This window comes from Aythya marila (genome assembly GCF_965140915.1).
Source record: "Aythya marila genome assembly, chromosome: 10".
Taxonomy (NCBI): Eukaryota; Metazoa; Chordata; class Aves; order Anseriformes; family Anatidae; genus Aythya; species Aythya marila.
In genome coordinates this window covers 15964806-15986396 of record NC_139051.1, presented here as the reverse complement: position 1 = coordinate 15986396, position 21591 = coordinate 15964806, and the positions used below count along the sequence as shown (strand labels likewise).

The window sequence follows — 21591 nt, the reverse complement described above, 5'->3', positions numbered from 1 at the left end:
AGAATTTGGGTTGGAAGGGACCTTAAACGCCATCCAGTTCCAGCTCCCCTGCCACAGGCAGGGACACCTTCCACTAAACCAGGTTGCCCAAAGCCCCATCAAGCTTGGTCTTTTAATTGTTACCAATGAATCAGTGTAGAATAACATATTGCATTACACAATCTTCAGGATTGAACTCCTTTTTACTATTATGTTTCTACTTGAACTCTTTTCTCTACTGCAAGTCCCTCAAGTTGTCGTTTTGCCCAGTTATCCTCCAGTCATCTACAAATTTTCCTGCCTCATCCTTTATTTGCCTGTCCTTTTGGTAGTAAACATTATAAACAGTGAACCTGTTGTGGAACATAAAGGACTTCAGCTTTCTAGCTGTTAAGAGATAAGAACAACCATTTATTTCAAATCTTCAGTTTCTTCTTGGACAGTCAGTTGTTGACAATGCCTTGTCCCTCTGGTATGGGATTATGATCTACTTATGGAAGTGTAAGGCAAGGTACCCTGTCAGAGACAGCTGCTATTTCCCTAAGGGTCTGAATGTGCACTTGGGCTGTAATCACGAAGTAGTAAGTACTCCTGCTGGAGAATTAATTTACAGATTCTGCTTGATAACAACTGACTGTAAGATAAATGACTGATCTGTTTGGTGTGTTATTCTTTATGCTGCTATGCTGTTTCTTTGTCACTTATTTCAGCCCTTGTTCTTTTTAGCATTCTTTTGTTCTCCACGTAAATCTCGTAAAGGTGGCTTAGAGGGTTAGCTCACTCTCCTATGGCTTGGTCTGGATGTTACTGCTGGATTTATTTACAGTGCAGTGTACCAAGGGGCTCAAACTGCCTTCACTGGGAATGCAGAGCTTTCCCAGTATGTATTCCCTGTATGAATGGTACATAATAGTTCTGTGTTTCTTCCAAGTGTAGTAACTAATTCTCTAGTGCAAACTTTTTTTTCTATATATCCATGAGGTTTGTCTTCTAATGTACGTCTGTGTTTAGAAATCATAGCTCCTCACATTCATGATAATACAGCTATAACTAAAGAAACCCATGTTATAAACTACACCGAATGATAGAGAATATAATATTCATTAACTAATATTTTCTGTACCAATCAGTGTTTTCCCCATGCTATTTGCTAGGAAGAGCGCCTCTTAGAAACCTCTTTAGAAACCAAGAACAGATGCGTGGTGATCTGCAGGCTCAGGATTTTGTTTTGTTTCTGTTTTTAGTGTTTTGGTTTGTTTTTATTCTGCCTGGAAGTGTTTTACAAAATTTGTGTTTGCAAAAAACTCACCCTTTGGGAAGAGCCTCCACTGGCTCACAAAAATGTGGTTTGGGGTCCTCACAGGTTTTTAAGCGTGCTGAGTGAAGAAGTTATAAAAGATTTCAATAATTAGGGTACTTGATCCTACAGGCTTTTATCATCATAGCTATGTTGTCATTGACATGAAGACATATGATTTGGAAACAGCATAGTGGTGCTAACAAAAGAATGAACGCAAAGACTTGAAGATTTAAGAAAAAAATTTTAGACAACATTTAGTGCTTGGTGTACTTATGTACTTAGGGAGGTGGGAAAGCCAGAGAGGTTCAGAATTGCTTGATTTCTATGCAGTTCTTCTACTACTAGTAGTCTGTGTCATTTCCTGTAGCAGTTTCAAGTAAATTGTTGAATTTTTAGCTTTGTTGAAGACTGGCATTATTAAATGATCTGCAAGGTATGTGTATTTGGGAAAAGGAAGAATAGAGAAAATGTCTAGAGGAGAGTCAAAAAGGTGTTTGGATGTAACCTCTGGATGTTTTGACATGATCTATCATAGAATGAAATATACAAATGCAAGTATTCTTTAAATTTATTTAATTTATTTTGAATCCCAATAGCAAATATACACTAAATAGATATATAAAATATCCATTTTATACAGTACTGTCAGTATTGAGAATTCTATGTGCTGACCTACATAATAAGTCAGGGCAGTTGAGTTCCAGCTATGTGCTTGCGTTCAGCAATTTTAGGATAGTTACTAACGTTAACGAGGGAGTCTTAACCCGTGTGAGGTCAAAATATAAAGGAAGAAAAAAAATAAATGAAAATCATGATTACAATTATTATAGATACAAGAAAATATTTGTGCTGGCCTAAAGAGAGTTTAATAAACATTCCTATTAAGCTTAAAGCATATGATAAGACTTGAATCCTACTTTTTAACGTTCAGAGTGTATCAAATTATACTGATAGCAAAACATTGGACATTTCCCTATTAAAGTTGTAGGAATAAATACCAAAAACTTTTAAGTGTCCTCATGTGGTAGTTCTGGATATGAAAACCACTTTTATCTCACAAATTAAAATATGTTCTAGTTTAGAAACAAAGGACCTCACAATACTGTACCTTCTTATTGCATATTTGCCTGTTTACTGATTATCAGAAATGGCAAAAGAAGTTGTCTTTGACAGATTTCTTGCAGCTTTTCTTTCAATACTTTCTAGCAGAGGAAAAGGTCCTTACTGGGGAAAAAGTTGTTTCCACTTGATTTTTAGAATTTATTTTAAAGAAAGAATATGTCAACAGTATGTTACTAAAGTAAAGTATTTAACATCAGTTACAGGAAACACCAAATACAGTTTCCAGTTCCACTTCCAAGAGTCCTTCCATGAGATATAAAATTTTTTGCTTAAATTACTCAAATTAGCTTGAACATTGTCAAAGAAGACAATGGATCCTACTAAAATATTGTTTCTAATTAATTCTCTCTGAAATAGTAAATACTTTGTAAACCGATTAAATACTGTAAAATTGACATTTTTCAGCAAATTTCAAGTAATGTAGAACTGATTTTGACAGGTTACTTTTTGAAATGCCCAACTTTAGTATCACTTCAGAAAATTTCCAAGTTGCACACTGTTTCTGCCTAAAATGCAACGGAAAGTTGAAGGCTGAACCTCCCAGTACTTTACAGGATTGTTGAAAAGGCTTATGCCACTATATAATGCTTTCTTCTTTCTTCTTCCTGTTGGACAGAAATCATTCACTCCCAGTTTAGCAATGTGATTAGAATGAAGGAAGACAACCTGCAACGATAATAAACAGTAGAATACAATAGTTCAGTATGTAAATAAGGAAAATGTCTAATCATTCATTATTACATAGATAACTAAGGTTTGTTGTAAGAACAGTTGGATATAAACTCTTAATAATATCCAGAATTAAAATTTCATGTTAAGTCTTTAGAAAATGTTTCCCACCTGTCACAATCTCTCCTATTACACACCAAAAAAAAGTTTCATGGTATTTTATCAGGGTGTTGCCAGAATAATTCAACTCTGTTCATATGGAATATTATCCTAAAATGCAATTCTATGTTCTCTTGTAGTAATAATTACAATACTATAGTATTATATTCTCCTATAATGCAAATTTTCAGTGATTTCATACATTTCATAAAAATAGTTTCTAGAAAAACTGATATTAGGAAAGGCTTTTCGGAATGTTTTTTACAAATAGATTGGTCTAATGCTGATGTTGCTTAAATTAGTTAAAAAATAAAGAAAAAAATGGCAGTAGAATTTTGAATTTAAGTAAAGTACATTGGTGAAAATTCTTTTGCTGTACATAATATAACTACATTTACATTACAAGTTGATGTTTTATGCATATGTTTATATATGTATATACATACATACATATATAAAAAGATTTTCCTTTAACTAGAGGTGAAATGAGACATGGAAAGAAGTAATATTCAGAGGTAAAAGGTTTTACCAAATAGATATGTTCTAAATAAAGATTTTAAAATCTTATATTGTCATTTCAGCCTTATAAAGAATTTTATTTGGATTTAAGATTTTTCAGTGTAGGAAAGGAAAAATTTCCATTCCAGCTTGCATTAGCATATTTCATATTAATGAAAACTATAACAAATCTATAACAACTTTTTTGCAAATATATCTTCTCTGTGTAATGTGTTTTTTTTTTCTCCTACTTCTTGATGTTTCAGCTGATTTCTTTAAGGACATATATGCTTTCATCTTTTCCTAATGTGAGGGGCTTGTCAAATATCTAAGTAACAGTTAATTATGATTTTTAATTATTTTCCCAATCAATATAGCTCTGTGAAAATCAAACAATTCGTGACTCCCAAAGCCTTCTATTAAGTTTAGTATATGACCTGCAGATACTTCAAGTCGGGTAATCCAGGAGGAACTTTCTTGAGCTTATTTCTTTCAAGGTGGATTTCACGGACACTTGGTATGTTGGCAAAACTTCCATTTTCCACATCTTTGATTTTATTATTCCCAAGGCCTAGCCTAGAAATAGTACAAAGAATGTTTAATTAAAGATTGAGATTTACAACAGCATTCAAGAGCATGCTTTTTTTAAAGATTGAAATTCACAGGAGTACACATGGGAAAAAAGAACTGGCGAAGGATAATGAAATCTTACCTCTGATGGAAAGAAAACCACCATTGACATAATAAATATTTTTTTCATAGTTTAATCTCCCTTTAAAGGACAGCAGCTAGCCAGATGTGAGCAATCGTCCCATAGACGATTTTGTCTGCAGGCTTTTTTCTCTTAGTGCAAGAGTTAATGATAAACATCAACAAATCTGCTTGTAATATAAGCTATGCCCTTTTATCAGGTAGTGTAGGTAGAAAATAGACTCATTCAGTAACAAAATGTGTTGTTCTAATAAATAGCCAAAGAAGAGCAAGTCTTGTAAAGAAACAGTAATATTTGTAGCTGTCCTGGTTTCAGTTAGAACAGAATTAATTTTCTTCCTAGTAGCTGGTGGAATGCTGGAACTTCAGTACGAACTTGAATCGAAGGCAGCCAAGTGGTACGCCACAATTGATATCACTAATGCATTTTTCTCCATCCCTCTAGCAGCAGAGTGCAGGCCACAATTTGCCTTCACTTGGAGGGGAGTCCAATATACTTGGAATCGGCTGCCCCAGGGGTGGAAACACAGCCCTACTATTTGCCATGGGCTGATCCAGTCTGCACTAGAGCAGGGGGAAGCTCCTGAACACCTGCAGTACATCGATGACATTATTGTGTGGGGTGACACAGCAGAGGAAGTTTTTGAGAAAGGGAAGAAAATAGTCCAAATCCTTCTGAAAGCAATGGGCGCTGGGACATTCAAAAATTGGGATACGCATTTGGCAAAGGCCACCTGGTTAGTCAATACTAGGGGATCTGCCAACCGAGCTGGACCTGCCCAATCAAACCTGTTACGTACTGTAGATGGGGATAAAGTTCCTGTAGTGCATGTAAGAAATATGCTGGTTAAAACAGTCTGGGCTACTCCCGCCTCAGGAAAAGTCCTATTCGTGGAATTGTTTTCGCTCAGGGACCTGGATACACTTGGTGGGTGATGCAAAAGAACGGAGAGGTCCGGTGTGTACCTCAAGGAGATTTAATACTGGGTGAGAATAGCCCATGAACTGAATTGTACCATGTTAATTACTATATAATACTGTATGTTATCACTACTATGACTACTGTAGGTGACTAATTAGAATGTCTGGAAAAGAGTGTAACCTGAGCATGACATAAATGGTATGGAATAAGGGGTGGATATATGTCCTGGTTTCAGTTAGAACAGAATTAATTTTCTTCCTAGTAGCTGGTGGAATGCTGTGTTTTGGCTTAGGATGAGAAGAGTGCTGATAACACCCCAATGTTTTAATTGTTGCAGAGCAGTGCTTACACCAAGCCAAGGACATCTCAGCCTTTCGCTCTGTCCTGCCAACAGGCAGGCTGGGGGTGCAGTAAGAGCTGGGAGGGGACAGACCCAGGACAGGTGACCCGAACTAGCCAAAGGGGTATTCCATACCATCCGACGTCATGCTAAACAATATATAGGGGTGGCTAGCCGGGGGGAGGGGGCCGGACTGCTCAGGGTTAGGCTGGGCATCGGTCAGCGGGTGGTGAGCAATTGCATTGTGCATCACTTGTTTGTACATATTATTATTACTTTCCTATTATCACCATTGTATCATTATTATTATTATTGTTATTATTATTTTGTTATTATTATTTTCCTGTCTTATTAAACTGTCTTTATCTCAACTCACGGGCTTCACTTTCCATTTCTCTCCCCCATCCCAGAGAGGGAGGGGGGAGGGTAAGCGAACGGCTGCGTGGTGTTTAGCTGCCGGCCGGGTTAAACCACTACAGTAGCCTAGTCAAAACCATTATATTTTAAAAATAAGCAGGACTATCCTCTCTCCTACTTCCATGTTTTTCTTAATCAGGCTTTAATTAGATTTTTTGGTGTAAGCCTTCAGCCTGTGTTGCTAGGAAGGTGATTCAGAAGGTGGAGACTTAGGGCAGATGGAGCTGCTGTCACTACTCATCCTGCAGTCCCCTTTTCTCCTTTCTGTCTTAATTTCTTTAGAAACTGAAGGTGATATTCAAAAGCCATTTGGTAGTTCTTTGGTATTTCTTTCTATTACCAAATCAAAAATTCAGTGCTGCGCAGCCCTATTTTCAGAGTACTTAACTGAGCTTTAGAGATAGAACTTCCTTCTTTTGTCCTACATTCACGATTCATTCCACAGAAACAATTATTTTCATTCAACCCCATCACATGTGGAAACAGCTATCAAGTTGTTTCCTTTACCAACTCCTTTGTTTCTCTAAAGCTAATTTTCAGGAACTGAATTTATTTCTTATATAATTTGCAAGTTTTCCCAGGTATTTGTATACACAAGACTCAAATTTCACTTTTCATGCCATCCTTTTGTATTTTTCTTTGGGATATGTGAGGAGTGTCTCTTTCCAATTCCCTTAGGCCTTCTCTTGGGTTAAAAAGCTATTAGGGCTCTTAAATCCTATAAGGTTAGTGTCAAGAAAGGCATTCTGTTCCTAAAAGGGAAGTCAGTTGGTGTTGCTGTATGCCACTTTTTGTGGGGGGTTGTGAGATGAGTGAAAAAGAAGTTAAAAGGCCTGGGCCTGGTAGGGAACAGGCTAGGGAAAATACTAAATACTGTTGATAAATATTGTGACCACAAAGGCTCATGTACACTGAGTATGCATGCAGTACATAGATGTGGCATATTACTACCAGCACATTATGAGATACTATATAAAGAACATGATATGTTGCTCCAGACACCACGAGGCAAGAATTTGCTGATGACGTTTTAGAATCAGATGCTGTTCCTAACATACACTTCTACTCAGAATTCCAAGTAAGGTGTAATAAAGTGGCCGATGTTTCTTTATGTATAGTTTGTATATGTGCATTTAAGGTTTGGTCTTATTTATGGCAGTTCATATTAAAACATACACATTTGAATTCTCTTTTCTCCTATTTACAAGAGAAGTACTGAATAAGATGTCCTGCCAGCTTGGACCTTTTATCAAATAAAAGCATTCTGCAGGAGGATTTTACCTTTGAAGGTCTTTATACCGGTTAAAGTCTTCAACTTCAACTGCTGTGATCTTATTGTCATCTAAATGCAGTTCTAGTAGGCTTGAAGGTAATCCTATTGGGGAAAAATGCTCAGCATGAGAAAAATCAAACAACTTATTTATCAGTTTGTTGTGATTTTTGTTTTTTGTTTTTTCTTTTGAATATTTATTACATGCACAATATTCCTTTCATTTGTGTGGAGTTGGGTGAAGATTCTTGGGAGGATTGTCTCAACCAAAGGTATTGGGTACAGGCATGCTACTTTAAAAAAAAAAAAAAAGTCCATATCGCTTTGTTTAAAATAGAAACTTTTCAAAAAGAAAAAAAAAAAGTGCCTATGCTAATATTAAGATTTTCAAACTTGTCAGTTGGCTGTTACGTGCAATTATTTAACAATTGGTAGTCAAATTCCTACTCCTGTGGAACCTGTGATTTCTCATTTTTTTGTAGGGACGTATTTTCTTCCAAGGGAGGTAGCAATTGCTCCATTATAGCTCTTAACAGCTGATCTGTGAGGAAAGCTTTTGGGCTTGTCTGAGCACAGTGAGGTATCTGCTATATTCTGTTCCATGCTGGTATGCAAACTGTTTTCTCACGTGGAGCCAAGCAGTCCCAGTTCAGAACTGCTGGTTGTGTGCTCTGTGAATGGGCCAGAAGACAGGAAGTCTTCTATGCAAAATCTTGTTAGTGAGGGCAAAGGAAGGCAGTGACGTTTCCATTTGCTGATCTTACCTGCAGTTTGACTAGCATTTGTCTTGATGGCTCCCTGGCACCAAGGAAGAAAAACTCTCTTTCTGATCCTAGTATGGCTGAGGAGAGCACTGCTCCCACTGCTGCTTGTTGCAGCCCTGGCTGAGACAGGAATACTGAAGAAAAGGGCTGTGTTTTACAGCCTGTCTTTATGCTGGTTGACATGCTTTCATGTTTTCCCCCCCCCCCAGTTTACATTCCCATTTACAGTTCCACAGGGTTGCTACTTGTGCCTGAGGTAGTATCAAGAGGCCAGATTCCCCACGTGTACTTTCTTTTCCATTTGTGTAAAATGTCCTTGTCATGAATTCCTGCTGGTTTAAGATGCTACTGTTTGAGCCCACATGTTGGAACTCATACTGTATTTCTTTAGAGGATATTTCTCCTTAACAAAACGAAAATTTGTATTGTTTTATGTATATGTTTCCTTCCGATAAGTGACAAGAGATGCTATTATGACAATAATGGAGGAATTTATTTTTTCCTTTCTTTTTTTTGTTTTTGTTTTGTTTGGGAGTGTTACCATAAGCAGCCAAGTAGTTTTTGATCCTAAAACTACCTCATCTTAAGAATTGGCGTGAGGTTTTTGTTTATTCATTTGTTTTAGCATTCTTCTATACTGATGTGTTTTAGATCTGATCTTTCTTGAAGAAGAGACTGAATTTAATAAGAAACAAGTTCTTTCTTTATCTGAATGATCCGGAAATAAATATCTTAGGGGCTAGCATTTACTTTCCCTGTAAGTAGAAGGATGATGTAATATAACGTATTATGCTTATTTTCCTCCCTTTTTCTGCTACCTAGCTGTTTTTAGCAGGGCAAAATCATGAGAATTTGGTTGCATGCTGCGTTGACCTACAGAAAAGGCATGTAAAGTGTTGTACTGACTTTCATGCAGCATTTTAGTTTTGTTAAAAAAAAAAGACACCTACTTTTCTTATGCAAAGGTAAATGGTTTCTAAAATTAGTGCTTTAATTTATTATTACTTCAAATCAAGAAATGAATTGTTCTACATGGAAGAGTGATTTAATTTTGTAGTATGTTACGCTGGATTTAATTAAAAAGTTAATAATAAATTTCACTTAGAAAAACACACCAAAAGACTTACAAAATGCTGTGGTCTTACTTCTGGTTTTTGCATGAAGTTGATGTTGGGCTGGCTATATTGCAGAGCTAAAAAGTCACTTCAAACATTCAAAAGTGAAGGTTTTGGTTTTGATTAAAGGCATAAAGGAAGTGAGACTTCGGTATCCTTTATTACCCAAGCCAAGTGTCAGGTTTTATCCTTTCTCTGTAAAGAGTTTTGAGAAGTTGGTGTGAAAGACCAGAAGTGGGTGCTGCCTATCATTTTTTTTCACATTTTTCTTATGAGAAAAGCCTCTGGATGATGGACCAGGCTGCCTGCCAGAAGGAGGAGGCAAGAGAGGGGCCAGCAGAGCATCTCCATGTGTGTGTGCCACAGGGTGCAGAATTGAGTGCCATGTACAGAAAGCAAAAATGAGGACAAGAGGTGGTTTGGAGGGGATGCACAATAGAAAACAATGTATGAAATTTTTAACAATCCTATAGATGTGACAGCATTTTATGCAAGACTAAACTAGCATAGGTAAAATAGAAAAGATAAAACAAAGCATACCTTTAGGAATTGAAGTTAATTTAGCTTCTGCAATTCTTATGTGGTAGATATTTACTCCTTCAAAAGCCCCTGGCTCTATTCCGTCGTTGTTAAGAGGATTTGCACTCATTTCTGTCAAAGGGGGAGAAAAAATAACATACTTATGGCATAGGAATTTTGTGTATGTTAAACTAGGTCATAAATAACTGATTGCATTTTATTTACTAACACTAGTGTTTTAAAAATGTATTGATGTTTATTTAACTTTGATTACCTGTTCTGGAGGATGGTAGTGACAGCTTTCAGTGAATAAAGGCTGTCTAACCAGACTTGTAGGGTTCCCAGAAACTTTACCTACCTAACACCTTCAAGTGGAATTTAAATGGTGAATTATAGTTTCTATAGCATAGATATCTCTTAAAGAGGAAATTCCACATTGGGGAAATGATTGAATGAAAATTGTATATAACATCTTAATTTCTTGATAAGGAAGTTTTCTTTTCTAATAAGGCTTACCCAAAACATGTAAAGACTTCATTCCTTTAAATGCATCCTTGTGGATTTTCTTAACCTTATTAGCATGAATCCTGAGCTCTGCTAAAGTTGTTGGTAGATTTGTTGGGATCTCAGTTAGCTGGTTATGAGATAAATACAGTCGTCGCAACTTCTTTGTTGGTAGAAAGGCTTTTGGATGGATCTTGGATATTTTATTGTTGTTCAAAGCTAGTGCCTATGATATGTGGAAAGAGCAATACAAAAAAAAAATAATTCTCTATACAAGTATGTTATCATGATGCAAACTTGAATTTAATACGTAATTTATCAATTAAATATTTTTCTAAAATACCAAACTCTGGCACTGAAACTTGTTTACTAAATATACACCCCCCCGCCCACCTCCTTTTTGCTTGGTAAAACAAAACTGTTTATTTTTTGGCATTTCACATCATTGTGAAGAACAAAAAAAACCACTGAAGCTGGAACATCAGCTGGAAGGTAGAGATCAAATACTCAGACCTGACAAGGTATCCTGCCAGTGGTAATGGGAAGGATTAGTAAAACAAGATGTTTGTATCTTTTGTGATGTTGGACTAGGGTTATATTCTTTTGTTGTTGTATTTTAATGCAGACAAATTCTCAAAACTCAGAACTTGATTTTTATTTTCAACATAATATGCTGTCATAAAAGTTGTTTTTTATCTGATTTTCTTAAAAGTTAATGTCTGTATACAACTGATAGACATCCATTTGCCGTAATTTTTCAGCTCATGTGAATTTGAGCATCTCTCTTGACTATATAGTACACCGGTTCTTTTTTGGACTTTTTTATTCTTTGTTCCTACGTGCTTTTACATAAACTGCTAGTGAGTGATAATATCATTATCAGAGATCATGTAATGAGTAAACACATCCAAAAATCTTGACTTATATCAAATTATTTTGCATGTCAGATCACATCTCTGTATTTTCATAGAGACTAATAGACAGTATCAACTACTAATTTCCATTCCTTTTTTGCGTCTTTGAGCTGGTGGCAATCATCTATCTTCTCAATGGAGTTGGAAAAAAAATAGAGCAAAACAGAAGTAATCTTCTTCCCAGTAAAAATGAAGATAGCTTATGGAAATAAACCGGAAATGCATCCTTCCTTATCCATACTGCCATCTGTGGCTTTGCTAAGGATACTAGTGCTCAGACAAGGAGTACAAAGAGAACTTAGTTTTTGTAAAAAGTCTGTTGGGTCTTGCCATGTAATCACAAGGTAACTGAGGAGAAAAATCAAAGCAGCTCAGAGATTTCAGTTATCACGTAATTAAGTGGTGACTCTAATATATAATGTGGTGATTCCTGATGTATTCCAGTGACTTGCTCAGTCCTTGGAGGTTTACTGTCTACTAGAGCTTTCATACTGAAAATAAACCCCGTTGAGTTGTTTACCCTCATGTACCCAAACGTGAGAAACCTAAGGGAAACTGGAAACATTTTGTTGCAAATGATGAATTTATATGATTCCTGCTTTTTATATCCTAGTTTAACCCATAATAATTAAAAAGCTAATGCATAAATGTTTAGATCCAGTAAATTTTCTGTTCTTGCTCAGAAACCAAATAGAGTTCAAAGTTTTACATTGGTTTAACATGTATTTCATGTTTTTCTAACGTGGAATAGAATTATTTAATTTTCTATAATTTGTGGTACAAATTTTTCATTTTTACAATGAAAATTTTGAAATTTGTCAGTATTTGTTGGTTCTGAAGCTAGAGTGACATCTTGTGGAAATTGTGTTCCAAAACAGATTTAACCTCCCTTTCTGGGCCTCTGAGTCTCTTTTTTTCTCTTTCTAAAAAGGAACGATTGTGTATTGCAACTCCAGATTTATCAGTCACCATTGCTACTTATTTTCAAGTCTATCTGCACATCTCTGCTTAAGCATGTTAAAAAACTGTAGTAAAGCACATGACATTTTCAGTAATTCATTGCTGTTACATTTTCTGTTCAGGTCAATTGGATTTTTAACCCTGGTTTCAGTGGTCTATCTATTCATTGTATACTGTGTGCTTTTGAAAATACCCTAAGAAAACACAGTTCTGTTTTTCCCCTGTTCCTTCTAGTATTTTACAGCTAAGCAGATTAAAAGAAGCACTTGCCTTATGGCCTATAAAATGTAAGGAGTGTTCTTGTGCATGCTTAGGATTGAATAAATCTGGAGGATCTTTTTGATAAGATACGCTTGGTACATTTTCTGGATTTTTAACATAATTCTTACAGATCAAAGTAATCTACTTCTTACTATGTGTGAGCAGCCAAATATGCAGACATCAGACTGTGTTTTATGGGTACTGTTGGGGAAGAAAAATACCATTTATATTTTAAAAGTATCAAGATATTTCAAATTGCTAAATAAGATTTCAAAATTGGAAAATAGCAAGCTTACGTAAAGTGATACAAGCCCTTGGAGATCATTTTCCTTGACCTCTTTAATTTTGTTGTTCTGAAGGTCGATCATACGCGTATCCGGTGGAATGTTGCGAGGTATCGATGTCAAACCTAGTTAAGTATGTGAGAGAAACAGAAACAGTTCAGGACTAGGTAGATGTTCAAAGAAATTAACTACTAAATGGAAAAACGCAGTAAGATTGTTGATAGCTAGGATGGGAAAGAAAATGCAGCCATAAAGCACAAGATGAAAGGGAATGCTTTGATACTGAGAGGAACTAATTATGCAGGAACAGATGACAACAATGCGTGGATAATTTCTTCTACTCCTAGCCATTAAAAGGTTCCATGGGGTGCTCATTACATGCTCCTTGCATCTGGGAAATAAGCAGCTTCAGAGCACAGCTTGTTCTGCACAGAAACTGGTGAAGTCCCTGGAGAAAGCAGTCCTCTGATAAGCTGTAGTTGCTGGCTCCTTGGAAACAGTGCTGTTGCTGTAGCTTTAAGCGATCTCTGCTCTGCCTTTGGATGCTCCCCTCTGCCTTCAGCATCTGTTGTACTGGCACAGTTGCTTAAATAGCCACACAGTTAACATCAGGGCTGAGAAATGTGTTCTTGGTAGAAGAGGCCAAACTATAGGCTTCCAGCTTCCAGTACTCAATTACCAGTTGTACAAATTCCCCAGTCACATTTACTGTTCAGTTACAAAACCACTCCATTCATGCCATCTGAGGTCCTGACTCAGCAGAGGAGACTACCAAGGGATAGTAACTTGATATTTTGATTCATTAATAATGGCATATTTTTTAAAAAAAAATTAAAAAATCATGTATTGACTTAATGTTTCTAAGATATGAGGGATCTAGAATTAATTTTAGGATGGTGGAAGAGCTGTAACAAGAATAAATGTCATTGCAACTGTGCTAGTGGCAGGAGCATGGTCCTTTGACTACCCTGAATCGTTGAAAAATTTCAGTGAAAACTAACTATAATTAGAGCAATAAATAATGAATTCATACTTAGGGATTTTGAACATTTAGGAATGAGTTAACAGTAGCAGGTTTGCCTTTGTTTAAAATGTTGTTACCAGTGATGTGCAGTTGTAATGGAAGTTAAGCTAAGCAAATAGTTTGTATCCCATTTGTGTATTTGCTTTATAACTTAATAGTGGTTTATTTATGGCCTATTTTTCCTTTGCTGTCCTGTCTTGTTTTTTACCTGTTGCTTTGTAATTGTGAGTAAAGTACTGTAGCAATAGTCTTTTCTGAGAGAGGGGACTAATTAAGAGCTTGTCTAATGCAAACAGAAGATGCAGGAAATTTTTGTACTCCTCTGGACGTAACATCATGGAAGCAAAAGAAGCAGCAGACAGTACAATAAAAATGTTAATATATTAGCATCTTCACATTCTGAGATTACTCTTTTAGTGGATAAAAAGCTAAATTTTCTAAATACCTTTCCATTTTATGTTGTTATCAATAGAAGTCATTGTTATTGGAAGGTGGCTGTAGCAGTTTATTAATTTCCTGAACTGATACACATTAAGTCTGGGAAACATTTATTCTGTAAAAAAAGTGCTTGGCATAGCTGATGTTGTTTGCATGCCTGATTGGAAAAATAGTGTAAGCTTTTTTTGGAAATGACTAGTGTAGGAACATGTGAAGGTGTGCCATAGAATTGGAGCTGTAGAACTCATCCTTCAAAAGGAAAAACTTCTCCAAAGGAGAACCCAGTGGACAGCAGGCACGCTAATTAATTCTTACCTAGATCAGAGCAGTGGACAACTCTCACGTAGCACTGGCATCCAAAGGGGCATGTTGGGAATAGATCAAAAGGAATCAGTGGTATAATTGGTTCAGTGGTTGGAAACAGAGAATTGTCATCATCGTCATCTTCTTCCTCTTCTTCCATGTCTTGAAGCATCATATTCTTTAGTGTAAAATATGAAGGACCAGTGAGAGATTTAGCAGAGCACAGTGCCAAGAAGAGAAGAAGTGTGTACTCTTTCATGTCTTCTTGATCAGGATAGTCAACCTTGATGGGAAAGTAAACAAACAAATGGAAACCCTAAATACAAGAATCAGTGCACGTGAAAAAGCAAACAGAAGTATTGTTTTCACAAGAATATCTTCACTTAGCTGAAAAATGGTCTGCTATGAATATTAGAGTTTAATTAGTATATGAAGGTTAAAGAATATTTATAAGACAGAAGTATAAAAATATTGAAATTATTATTGTAAAATTATATATTACAAGAAAATATCAAAATTAAGTGAAATCCATTAGAAATTAGTGTTATGTTGAGGCTCTTTTAGTTGAGTTTAAAAAATAATTTCATCATTTACTAGGCCTCTGAAGCAAAATACTGTTTAATCAAGGATTTTAAAAGAATGGAGTGTAGTTTTGTAGCAGATTTTACCAGAATTTTGAATTGGATTTCTTTTATTAATTCTTAATTAAAATATGTTTAATGGAATATGTTGGCAAATGTGCATTGCTTTTAACTAGCTTTTTTATCTATTCAGTTTGGAAGACACAAAGATGTTGGATCACTTAGGGCATGTTCAAAGCAGAAAAACCCATGTCAGGTAGCTACAGGTATCTTTTTCTGATATTCTTGAGAGGAATACGCAGTCTGCCAATGGTTTCAAAAGTAGATTTGTCTTTAAAAAATATGGCAAACTCTGTCCTATTCCAACTGTTAATTCAATTTCATTCAGATTCTTTGAAACGTACTTTTACCAGGTTACTTTTAGCCCCCTCTGACTGGGAAAACCAGGACACTAAATTGTCTCGTCCTTAACTACAGTACACGGCGTTACCTGAGTGATGATGATCCATAGTTCAAAGCCTTTGGATATTTTATACGTGTTCTGTTTTTATTCTAAAAGTTATTTTATTGACCAAATTTTCCTGTAAAACTAGACTGCAAGGAAAAAAGAGGCAATGCGAATCGCCACTGAATGCTTTGCAGCTCTCTAAGAGAAGGCTGTAATTATTGAATTCATATAGGTTCTAAAAGCAAGTACCTGAAATGTTATGGCCGGGATATCCAATGCTACAAGGAGATAAAGAACCAGGTATGAGCAATTAGCTTCTCTCCACTTTTGAAGAAACATACCAACACTGAAGCTAATACAGATTAAATTCTGTCTTGGTACTGCAAATCCTAATGGCGTGGGTTGGAGTTTGAGGCTTCCACTCCCCTTTTCCACTGTTTTTAAACTCTGTGTATAAATGTTGCTGAGAAGGTGGTTGGCAGTATGGTCTCATGAACTAGACTGTGTGCCTCAGAGACATCTGTGCATTGTCATCTTGAAGTTACAAAAAGTAATTTTAAGTTTTATTATGTATACATATATCACATTTTGGTTAGAAATTGCTTTCAAGCATGTAAGAAACGCTGTGAGCAAGGTAGGTATCAGAAATGAGGGATCTCATCAAGTCACAGGAATTCTGCCAGATGGTACCGGTGAGGAATATCTCGTCAAAAAGGCCTCTCTCTTGTTGGAGATACTGGCTGCTGCTCTTTAATTGGTGATTTTAAAGTCGTGTTTATAAAGGAAGTAATTAGTGTCAACCTGAAATGGTTCATTAGCTGTGTTTGCCTGAATCACAGAATCACAGAACTGTAGGGGTTGGAAGGGACCTCGAAAGATCATTGGGTCCAACCCCCCTGCCAAAGCAGGATCCTCAGAGCAGGCTGCTCAGGTAGGCGTCCAGACAGGCCTTGAATATCTCCAGAGAAGGAGACTCCACAACCTCCCTGGGCAGCCTGTTCCAGTGCTCTGTCACCCTCACCGTGAAGTTCTTTTGCATGTCAGTGCGGAACTTCCTATGTTCTAACTTGCAGCCATTGCCCCTTGTCCTATCCCCACAAACCACTGAGAAGAGGTTGGCTACATCCTTCTGTCCCCCACCCCTCAGATATTTATCTACACTGAGGAGGTCCCCTCTCAGTCTTCTCTTCTCCAGGCTGAACAGCCCCAGGTCTCTCAGCCTTTCCTCATAAGGAAGATGTTCCAGGCCCCGTATCATCTTTGTGGCCTCCGCTGGACTCTTTCCAGGAGATCCTTGTCTTTCTTGTGCCGGAGAGCCCAGAACTGGACACAGTACTCCGGGTGAGGTCTGACCAGGGCAGAATAGAGGGGGAGGATCACCTCCCTTGACCTGCTGGCCATACTCCTTTTAATGCACACCAGGATCCCATTAGCCCTCTTGGCCACAAGGGCACAGTGCTGGCTCATGGCCAACCTGTCGTCCACCAGGACCCCCAGAGCTGTTTTCAGTCTCTTTCATATGGGGATTCACTTAAGATGAGAGTTAGTCAACTGTTAGCAAGTAGAAACTGATGAATTAATCACACCTCTAAGAGTTCTCTTGGAGTATTTTCAGAGATTATCATAAAGGGTGAGTAAAGTGCTTTTTTTCACAAGCCAACTATCATTAAAAGAAAAAAAAAAAAAAAAAGACGTGTAAATTCAGCTCTCAACTCTACATTTTTCTCTTCCAAAGCCCAATTCAGGAAGCAGTTCAGATATTACAGTAAGCTGTGCAAACCAAGAGAGGCTATTGTAAATTTTATTATACATATCCTGTTTATAAATCTGTTTAGACTATCATAAATCTCTTTAGGGAAATACTAAACGGATGTCAATTCTTGTTTGATCACCTAATTATACACTTGTTGATCTGTTTATAGCTGGAAAATATCTTTATGTAGACCTTTTGTCATTGGTTCTCAATCACAGGAAAAGGAGTACACTGGTTTGTACAAGCGTGGTGACTTGGCTTAATACAGAGTTTGGGGGATTTTATTGTGTTATTTTTTTCCAAGATGATTTTGATGTTTCTTATATCGGGTTCTAACTACATTAAAATGCTGTCTGTTGTATACATTCTACTAGTGTGATTGTGTACGTTTCAGGGTGTATAAAATGATAAAACCTAACAGTATTTAGCTTACATAAAATTTGCCATTTCAAAGAGAAGTAACCTCTTTACCTCAAATACATGTCTGAAAGCAGAAGCACAGTACACATTGTATCTTTCAGGTATGCAATGCATGACTCTGAATTTAATATCTATTGTAATCTTCCAGTTGAGTGCTCATTTGAGCACAGTTTCTTTTACTGATTTAGCAGCCTCTTAGATGAACATTCACATCTATTTTCCCATGTATTCTTCTATGTGTTCAAAGTACTGTTCTGTTCCAATGCTCCTAGAAAGAATTCTATAGTTGTACTTGCAATCCTATGCAATGTGTTTTCTTGGAAGTGTCAACAAAAATAAATGGTGTGGAGATCAAGATGTGGAACCTACATTTGTTTGTTTGGAGAGAACCGCAGCCTTGTTTGGCTGTACACCTTTTGACTCTCTGTTCCTATCAATCTTGTCTTTCAGCCTCAGCAAAACCGTCAAAATTTCCAACACTTTTGTCATATAAAATGCTGAAGAGATAAGGAGTTTGAAGCCTTTCAGATTTCTGAGTTCTTCTTGTTCTTGGACAAGTGCTTTAGCAGCTGGGTTTTCCAGTATGTTAAGCTGGTCTTGCCCTGGCTGGTTAGCTCCGAATTGACTGACCTGTATTCAGTGTTGTACAGTTTGTGTATGTAAGATATCAAGCTTCAGAGTGTATATCTTGTCATGGGACATTTAGTTGCTAAGTCCCTGCTGACTTCTAATTGTGTAGTTTTATAGTACCTAAACAATAATCTTTCACGTATATTCCTGGAATGCTTGTCCGGCAATGGTGCCTAGGAAGTTGCCTTGTGAAGCCATTGACATGGTTTCTGTCGCATCTGTTTCCATGCTTGCACCCGTAGCAAATGGATTGCATCTTTCCTTTCAGATGTTCAATAAACTTATCATGATTTCAAACTATGTAAAGGTTGAGGCTGCAACTGGAAAAGTGGCCAATACCAGCTTTTAAAAAATAGCTGTTGTTCATAAACACCTCTGCAAAAGTAGTGTTGCAATATGCCATTGATGAAATTTATTATCCATGTAAGTTAGATTTTGGAAAAACAATTCTCTGTGTAGAACAAAGCCTGAGTTATGATACATTTTTTTAGGAAAGAGAAAAATCCTTTGCTTCGTCTTCCCTTTTTGTCATTAGGAGATCCTTATTACTTATTGACTTCATAGCTAGCAGCAGCAACCAAGTTTGACTCCAGCATTGCATTGGCCAAAGAACTACATGTGGCTTTATGGAGGTTTTATGTTTTTTTTTTTCCTGGCTGAGTTTTTGAATTTCCCAGTAAATAGCTGTTGATAGGTCTCTGTAGAAATGCTCTGACTGTAGCTCATCTCAAAGCACTTGTACAAAAATTCTGCATGCTTAAACTTCAAGAATAAGTGAAGTTAAAAAATGAAAGTCTAAAATTCAAGTTTGTAAAGACTTTTCTTTAAATACTTTAATTATTTTACCATGATAAATTAATTAAATGTTTTACCAGTTGTTTCAGAAAACATAGCTCATGAATACAACAGTACTAATGGCTCACTACTGCCACTTCAGGCTGGTTCAGCTCCAAGACAAATATTTTACTCTCTCAGACCAGCTCTTCCATTCCGGCTGCTCACTGAGCTGATTGAACTCACTAAACCAGCAGAAAACTGATGTGAGCAAGGAAAAAAACACACATTCTTTCCAGGTGAACAAACTAAATCACTCTGGTATCAGAGCCAGTGCAAAGGAATGGGTGGGAACAGCCTAGCTTAGGGGGAAGGAATGCTAAATAGGAAGACAGAAGGATAAGAGATTGTCACAGTCATTTTTGACGTAGGCAACCTGCTAGACAGACTCAGGTGTTTTACTGAATAATAATCTGAAAGGGTGACTCTTGTTTAGACAAATGCATTCAGGGAGAGCTCATGAGATTGCATTTTTGTAGCAATCCTCCTTTCCTTTGGTACAAAAAACTTCTGAATAACAAACACCTTTTCACTGGAACTCAAGGCACCTCAAAGTGAGGTAACTGAATCTGGAGAGTGCACTTTACACGTAGAGATGCTGTTGACTTTGAATCCTAAAAATGCTGTGATTATTGCTTGGGACGTATTTATCTTCACCAATGTGATTATCTTTACCAAAACACAGAATGCCAAATAGCATGTAGAAGATACAAACTTTCTGCTGTTAATTTAGGATAATATTTATCATTTCGAACTGACGAATGCAGGTGATTTCATAGTATGTGAATACGATTAAAACTATTTACAGACTGTGTGGGAAATTCCCACATAAATGGGCAACAGTTCGGTGACATGAAACTTCTAAACATGAATTATGGAAGGGCAAGCACTCTTTATGGGGACAGAAGTTATGTTGCTAGTATGGGATGTCTACATGAAAAAAAAGGCTGGATTCCTTGGCATTCCTGCAGCATGTTGCATTTGTTGTCTTACCAGTTGCAACACTGAAGGAGTTAATAGGTAAGAATCTAAGACTTAAAAAGTCTAAGAATTATATTTAGAAATTACTTCTGGTTGTGTAGGGAGGCAAATTTCTGTGGCATTGTTTCTGAAAAGGAAATGTTTAAGTGATACACTGGTGGTCTTTTCAGAGGCAGAGAAAAATCCCTGTGTTCATTAATAACACAAATCATTGCACTGTGCACAGATTTTGTCCAAAGAAAGGCAAGACCATAGCTGTTTTGAAAGCTATATTTAAAAATAGTTCTGGTTCTATTAGTCATTGTCCCATTCCAGAAATAAATGTGTTTCTGTTTAACTCTTTGTCTACTCTCTACTGATTTTTAAGTTGCTTAATTAAAACCAGGAGATAATATTTTGGTTAGTTAGATTACTGAATAATTATTGTTTCTTGAGAAATAGTCCAATATTGAAACTATGTTGTATAATAATGAATAGCTTGTTTATAAACTAAGATATTTTTAGAAAATATTTTCTTTTCATAGGAAATGTTGCTTGACTTGTGTTACTGAACATGACCTGAGAGCATTTTTAGGTTATTTTTATTTCAAGAAGCTTATCACTTTCATATGCCATTTTCAATTACTTTGCTGTTATCTAATTTAAAAAGCCCTCCTTGCATACCTAATTACAATAGTTAACACTATGTTGTAAATATAGCAACTATTATAAATATAACATAAATTTTCATAAATAGTAAGAATTGAGGAAAAATGTTTCTTGATAGTTGTTAAGAAGATATGACAAGTATTTCTTAAAGAGTTAATCAGTTCACTGTAGCCTTTTTTTTTTTTTTTTTTTTTGCTTTGCAGCCAGATGTAGTAATCAGAATTATTCCAGCTGCAAAGCAGATTTTCAAATGTTTCATTAAAAAGTGGTAGCTCTAACTCTAGATTAACTGATGTTACTTATCTGCACAAAGTGACTGACAACCTCTTCCTTAATTCTTTATTGCTATTTAAATATAATAGGTATTCAATCTGGACATACCTTGTAAGTTTGATAGTTCTTCCAGAAGCACTGTGATAATCCACCTGAAATCTTTTTGTCCAGTTATTTCATTTTTTAAAAAGAGAGAGAAAGGAAGTTAGGCTGAATGCTGTGAAGTGGAAAGTAGGTATAAAGAAAAATTCCACTTCCAAACTTCTTGATCCTCCTGGCACCCTGGGTGACACCCGAGTAAACTGCTGCTTCAGATTAGCCCATCTTAGTACTGAAGAACGATATTAAGACGACTTGTTACCACTCATATGTTTTTCATCACTGCCTGTATGACAGCCAAAACTTCTGGCTTAACTCTAGACGTCTAGTGGAAGACTTTGTAAAACCTGTAGTTTAATAATAGTTGACATCAGGCCACTGGAAGTACAGTGAGGTCCATTTCAGGTCATTCCTTCTATGGAATCACACTTCTTATTTATGATTTCGTTAG

General features: G+C 36.4%; 2 protein-coding genes across 3 annotated transcripts in view; one reads left to right on the top strand and one right to left on the bottom strand.

The window, feature by feature from the left end:
• The window catches only part of CENPP (centromere protein P), a 139974-nt gene that overhangs the window by 59594 nt on the left and 58789 nt on the right, over window positions 1-21591 (top strand). The window lies entirely within an intron of this gene.
• ASPN (asporin) lies at window positions 1925-21375 on the bottom strand. Its single transcript, XM_082767940.1, has 8 exons — window positions 21150-21375; window positions 14486-14756; window positions 12721-12833; window positions 10302-10515; window positions 9807-9917; window positions 7399-7492; window positions 4165-4303; window positions 1925-3067 (listed from the first exon to the last, which is right to left on the bottom strand). The coding sequence occupies exons 2-8, from the start codon at window positions 14730-14732 to the stop codon at window positions 2870-2872; spliced, it is 1116 nt and encodes a 371-aa protein (XP_082624066.1). The 5' UTR covers window positions 14733-14756; window positions 21150-21375; the 3' UTR covers window positions 1925-2869.

Coding starts and splice junctions, on each gene's coding strand:
- ASPN (XM_082767940.1), bottom strand. CDS start 14,732: ATGAAAGAGTACACACTTCTTCTCTTCTTGGCACTGTGCTCTGCTAAA. Junction 4,304..7,398: donor CGGTATAAAGACCTTCAAAG/GTAAAATCCTCC, acceptor TACTATTTCTAG/GCTAGGCCTTGGGAATAATA. Junction 3,068..4,164: donor CCGACTTGAAGTATCTGCAG/GTCATATACTAA, acceptor TTATCGTTGCAG/GTTGTCTTCCTTCATTCTAA.